Here is a 6,391-nt window from a genome sequence, read left to right as displayed (position 1 = left end):
CCCCCACCCCCGGGGGCCAAGGCCCACCTGGTTGTGGCGCAGCAGCTCCTGGCCCTCCTGTTGGCAGCGCCGCAGCGTGTGCTCACGCTCCTCGGCCTGCCGCGTCAGGGCCCCAATCTCCAGGCACTTCTGCGAGTACTGCTCTGATAGTACCTGCAGCTCCCGCTTCAGCGCCTCCACGTCTGACCTGCCAGGGTAGAGTCAGGGAGGATGGCCCGGGTTCTCTGGCCCTTGGCCAAGCCGGGTCAGGTCATGCAGACCTGAAGCCGCTCAGGACTTCTGATTCTTGCCCTAGTTTTGCCTTCAGCCCACTGTGGGGCTGTGAACTGGTGTGTCAGCCTCTCTGGGTTGTAGGTGCCTCCTCTGTGAGGGGGGTGGGTTGGAGAAGCCCATCTCTTAACGCCTCTATAGCCCCAGCATTCCAGAGCTGTGCTCTGACAGGGAAGGACACCTACCGGCTTCTACTGTAGCCCCGCTCTGTGTGTGTGCATTAGTCACTCAGTCGTGTGCGACTCCTGGCGACCCCATAGACTGTAGCCTGCAGGGCTCCTCTGTCCATGGGATTCTCCAGGCAAGAATACTGGAATGGGCTGCAATGCCCTCCCCCAGGGGATCTTCCTGACCCAAGAACGGAACACGGGTCTCCAGCATTGCAAGCAGATTCTTTACTATCTGAGCCACTAGGGAAGACCCTAAGCCAAGCTCTAGGGGACACTAAAGAGGGGAAGAGAGAGTGGAGACTGAGACCGGATAGACAAGAAGGGGCCTGAGAACAGTTGTGCGCACTGGTGTGGGGGGTCCTACCGCTTCTGTTCCCTACGCCACATGACTGGAACAGGAATCTCTGCTGGGGGCAAACTAACATGGTCCCCTGCCCAGGGGTCTCAGCACAGGTCCCTCACTCATAACCAGCAGAGTGGACAGCTGGGCCCCCTGGCTCAGAGGGAGGCCCTGCCACCAGGCTGCAGGGCCCCATCACCCTCTTACTGGTGCTGCTTCCGGAGGCCATCTGGACCTTGCTGGAGAGTCCGTGTCTTATTCAGCTCCCGGCTCAGCTCCTCCTGGTAGGCTTTCTTCATGGCTTCAATGGCTGGAAGCAGGGCAGAGAGGTAGAAGGGAGATTGGGGAGGGGTCAGGAGCAACAAATTACACTTCCTCTAGGACTCCGCGTGGAGACAGGAGCAGAGAGTGATAAGCAAAGAGTGCTGGGCTGGGCTGTGTCATGGACTGAGTGGCTCTGGGTAAGCTGCTCAACCTCTCTGAGCCTGTCTACCACAGGAGGATGACAGAACCTGTCTGAAGGACTCTGCTGGGGAGACACTTCAGTGTCTGACCACCAGTACCTCTTGTTATTCATGATTTCTGGATAGGACTACACACAGTCCTCCCTGCAGAGCCTGGAAGGTTCTTTAACAAGGTCCATCTGCCTGGCCCAGCCAAATAGTCAAGAACACTGGCTCTGTGGCCGGTACAAATTTGTGTGATTTTGTGCAAGGGACCTAACCCCTCTGTGCCTTGAATCCTTATCTGTAAAACAAGGTTAACAAAAAACGCCTTTCCTCATGGGTTACTGGGAGATGTGCGTAGAGCATGCAGAATAGAACAATGCCTGGCACAGAGGCAGTACTCAGACACTGACCCCCACTGGTTTATTTTCAGTCTGCAAGCCCCCAAGGACTGAGTCTCTTTCCACACTCACACAGTGCTGTTGTGAGGATTAAACAAGTCCTCATTCATAGTCTTATCCATAATTCCAAAATCCAAAAGCTCTGAACACTGCAAGTGTTTCATAATTCTTTTGGTGCAATCCCCAACCTGAACAGATTCAAGGCTATTTCTGGTCATTATTATCCCACTTAAGAGCAACACAGAAATTTCACTGCAAAATCTTAGTGCTAGATTTCAAGGTGAAACCCAGACCCTGCTGGGGGAGGATATCCTGGGTTATCTTCCTAAAATGCAAAACACACTGACCCCAGGGTTTGGGACGAGGGGCCCTCAGTTTGAGTTCTTGAACACTGGCAGGTGGCAAGTTCCAAATCACATGACCTCTTTCATCATTTCTATTATTCTGCAAACCCCATGGAAGTGTCTAGCATGTGCCAGACACACACAGCAGGTCTGCAGGGGACAGAGAGGGAAAGCTGGCCAGAATCTTGGGTATACCTATTCCTGACTTGGAAGAGCAGAGGGAAGGGTTTAGAGCATGGCTTTGTAGTCAGAGTGCTCTGTGCTCCAGCTCCATCTTCTGATACCTCCAAGCTATGTCATCTGGGATAAGTTGCTAACTTCTGAGCCCCAGCTTCCTCATCTGTGAAATGGGTTCACTCCCTGGGGCACTGCAAGGACTAAGGTTGCTCGTGTGTGTAACAGGGTTTGGTTAAATGCCGACACCTTGCCTTGCTCTCCCCTGGGTCCAGCCCACTGGCCCAGTGAGACGGCACTCATAGAAGAGCAGGGTCTGCGGCTGACCAGTCTCTCCCCAGCACATGGCACGGATTTTTGGCTGTGGAAAACAAACACACGCTGCAGCTCAGTGTGTGTGTGTATGTGGCTTGACGTGGGCCTCCCAGTAGCCACAGGCCCCTGAGGAGAAGACTCTAACCCTAACCCATGGTCTGTGTGTAGGGGGAAATCAATTATTGCCTTGGTTTCCCCTTTGCAAGTAGGGTTAGAGGCCATATCTAGGGGCTCCTGACCCCTCACCCCAAGTTTGGCACCAGACCCTCATCTCTTATTTAAAGACCTCCAGTCAAGAGGAGCCACAGCCTGGAGGCTCATGGGCCCGGGCCCTGCTGTGCCGTTCCTGCCCAGGGTCCTCACCCGAGGCTGTGGCCGCTGTCTCCTCAGCCAGGAGCCATTCCTTCTCCTGCTGCAGCCGCTGCAGCTCCCGTTCGTGGTGCCGCTGTAGCTCCTGCATCACCTGCTGGTGTGAAGACTCCATCTCTGCCAGGCTGCGCTCGCATGCCTCCTGCAGGTGGGAGGCCAGGACATCACGGGGCTGCCCCCATGGCCCAGGTAGTGCCCCTTTCCCAGCCTGAGGCAAGAAGCCTCGGGGGCAGGCCTGCCCTGGTCCAGGCTTCACCACCTCTCCCTCAAGACCCTGGCATCATCAGCCTGTATCTGCCCCTGCTCCCCGCCACCCACAACCCCCAGCCTGTCATTCTGCTTCAAACCCTTCTGGGCTTCCCATCCTGCAGAGCAAGTCCCTGCCCCAGTGTCTGCCAACCCTGATGGTCTCAACCTAAGTCCTCCCCAACCAAGGAACATCATAGTTACTTAAAAAAGAAAAAAAACAAAACAGCTCATGGCATGTTCACACCTCTGAGCTTTAGCTCATGTTATTCCCACTGCCTGGAACTTTCTTTTACAACTTTCTCTTCCCGGGTAATCCACTTGGCCTGCAGCCTGGCTTAAATATCCTCCGAGCTCTGACTCTGGTCAGCCTCTCCCCTGTTTTTAAAGGCTCTGCTTCTGCCAGATTATAAATCCCCACCCCCCACCTCCACCAAACAAAGAAGATCTGATACAGTTCAGAGTCCCTGGGGTCTAGGCCAGGCCTGACTTGTGGCAGATGCTGAGTAAGCAAACTGAAATTGATGACTTAGCACAAAATGGGGCTGTGCAGACAAGACCGGCAAGTTTTTAAATGACTGATAATACCCACTGCTGGGAGAGTCAGCTGCAACCGGGTGTGTGAAGGGCAGTTTGGTGGTGTCATCAAATTTTAATGACCCTTTAACCTGGCAGGTCCACTCCTAGGAATGACCCCACAGAAAGTCACGCATGTACAAAGACTCTTAGACAAGGGTATCGCCTGCGGCCAGGTTGGTAACAGGTGAAAAATGGAAACAAGGTAAGTACCTAACAGGAAAGCCCTTAAATAAGTTATGGGATTGCACTTTACAAAGGATCTGGGCAGGTGTTAAAAGACAGAGCTGCCTACGCAGACTGCTGTGGAAAGGTGTCTCGAAAGTTAGGTCATGAAAGCTGGTTTCTGATGATACACGTGGTGTGACCCCATTCGCGGACCAAAAACACTTAAGAGCTGTAGGTCTGAGTACCTGTGCATAAGGGCACAGAAAAAGGTATAGAAGGCTACCCTGGAAAGTAGAGTGGATGACCCTCCGAAGATGTCCACGCCCTACTCCGAGAACCAGCGAATGTGTTACCTTACACGGCCCAGGAGACTAGTGATTGCTAATCAGCTGACCTTAAAATAGGGAGATTATCCTAGATTATCCTCTGGGCCGAAAGTAATCACAGGGTCCTTGGATGTGGAAGAGGAGGCAGGAGAGCAGGGAGAGGGAGAGGGGACTAAGGCAGGAGCCCAGTGGGAAGAGAGAAGGACCCGACTCTCCTGCACGAGTTCTGAAGATGATGGAAGGGACCATGAGCCAAGGAATATAGGCGACTGCTGGACGCTAGAAAAGGTGAGGAGATGGAGCCTCCCCAGAGTCTATGGAAAGGAACGAGATCCCATGGATGCCTGGATTTTATTAATAGCCTGGGGAGACCCACGTTAGACTTCTACTCTACAGAACTGTGAGATGATTAATTGTGTTACTTATGTTTCTGGCAATTCATCACAGCTGCAACAGAAAACTATACAGATATGCTTAGAAGGTAACCAAGGTAACCCCTGGGGCTGGAAGCAGGTAGGGGGAGGAGAGTTCACACATTTGTTTCTAACATTTTGATTTGTTTGAAATTATTTTTGAAAATGTAAACAAATTTCTTACATGATTAATATATGTTTAAGATCATTCAAAAGGGAAGGGGAAGAGCCAAGGGAGAAACGGGAGGCACAAATAAGAGACCCGATGCAGATAAGAGGCTGAGTCCTCCCCCAAGGCACAGGGCACCTCACAGCTGGGGATGGAGGATGACCCCCACCACACCAGCAGCCACATCTGGGGGGCTGCATGGGCCAGTCTGGGGAAGGACCAGGGCCAGGTCTCCAGGATCCAGGTGTTCCGAGCTGTGGGTAGGGGACACCTGTCTCACTGAGCCTCTGTGTGTCCCCTCAGGTGGGGCAATGGAACATGGCCCTGGGAGTTCCACAGACTGGGTCCTAGTCCTGGCTGTACCACGGAGTGAACCCGAACAAGCCTGTTCCCCTCTTTCAGCCTCAATCTCCGCATCTGTAATACAGACCCCATAAGACCAACTCTCAAGGCTCCCTGAGCTAAGTCAGCGTTCACTGTAGAGATCACCCACCTGTAGAGACAGGAGCCTAAAGGAGATGGGATTGCTGTTCTTAAAGAGCCCCATCAGGCTGGCAGACCTGGCAGTCAATACGGCGTCCAGAGGCTGATGTCAGGAGGTGGGCACTAGCCCATGAGGAGGGGCTCCTAGAAGGCCAGGCGCTGCTCCCTCTGACCTGCCTTTCTGAGGGCCCAAGTGTGATGGCTGCCACCACTGATGTGGATCAAAGTAGGTAAAGTGCCCGTGGCCGCTACTGCAGTAGGCACTGAAGCCCCAGGCCCCCTGGCTGCTGTTCTGCAGTAGCAAACCCCACAAGCTGGAAGGGGGGCACCCCCTTGGCCTGAGATATCAGGCTTGGGAATCCCTGCCCTGCTGTCACCTCACTAGGGTCCACTGACTCTCCAGCTGCCTCCCCTGGGGCCTGAGGGGACACAGACGGTTCAGCTCCTCTTTTTGGGTACCCTCCCCTACCCCGTCTTGGGCTGTTTCCCCATTATGCCCTTCTCACCCCCCATTCCACCTGCTACCCCTGCCCATCCCAATCTAACAGGATGAAACACTGACAGCCTTGGGGAGCCCAGCGGGCGCCTGGGGACCAGGAAGCCAGGACTGCAGACACAAGTCTGCTGCCAGCTTGGAGGACTCGCCTCCTCTCTGGGTCTCCGTTTCCCCATCTGTACCCTGAGAAGTCAGAGCAGTGCTTTTCCAGCTTTGTTTTAGTGACAGAAACCTTCCTGCAAGGGAAATTAATGCAGGTTCTAATAGTCAAAGACAGTGCTGCTCCAGGGTGTGGATGGACCCACCCAAAAAAGGCAGCCTCTGGGGTGTCCAAGGGGTCCACAAGCTCAGTCTGAAGCCCTCTGGGGTGGGTAGGGGGGCATCTCTGAGGTGCCTGGAGGCCTCAGGTGGTGGTGCTGGCCCCTCTATCTAGAGATGCCCCACCTTCCTCTGGCCTCGAGGGAGCCCTAACAATAACTGGGCCCTCCCTTTCCCCTTCCCCACATCAGGTGATCCCCAGGCTCACCCTCCACAATACACCCCCAACTCCCCTCAGCCCTGGTCTCCCTTCAGCTGAATGTTCCAGAACCACTCAGCCCCAGATGGCCCCTGGCCTTGCACGGTGGCCCCAGCTTCTGGCCAGCTCCCCTCTGCCTTCCTCGAGGCAGTGGGCCAGCCTGAAGCT

General features: G+C 54.4%; 1 protein-coding gene across 1 annotated transcript in view; it reads right to left on the bottom strand.

Annotated features, from left to right (window-relative positions):
• The window catches only part of TRIOBP (TRIO and F-actin binding protein), a 57,087-nt gene that overhangs the window by 4,627 nt on the left and 46,069 nt on the right, over positions 1-6,391 (bottom strand). Inside the window, exons 20-22 of the mRNA XM_010845221.1 lie at positions 2,824-2,971; positions 988-1,090; positions 28-187 (exon numbers count right to left, since the gene is read on the bottom strand). Of these exons, the coding sequence (XP_010843523.1) occupies positions 28-187; positions 988-1,090; positions 2,824-2,971 (411 nt within the window). The remainder of the gene's footprint in view (positions 1-27; positions 188-987; positions 1,091-2,823; positions 2,972-6,391) is intronic.

This window comes from Bison bison, unplaced genomic scaffold (assembly GCF_000754665.1).
Source record: "Bison bison bison isolate TAMUID 2011002044 unplaced genomic scaffold, Bison_UMD1.0 scf7180017864213, whole genome shotgun sequence".
NCBI classification, from domain to species: Eukaryota; Metazoa; Chordata; class Mammalia; order Artiodactyla; family Bovidae; genus Bison; species Bison bison.
The sequence above is the reverse complement of the archived record's forward strand: the minus strand, read 5'-3'. Positions and strand labels throughout refer to the sequence as shown.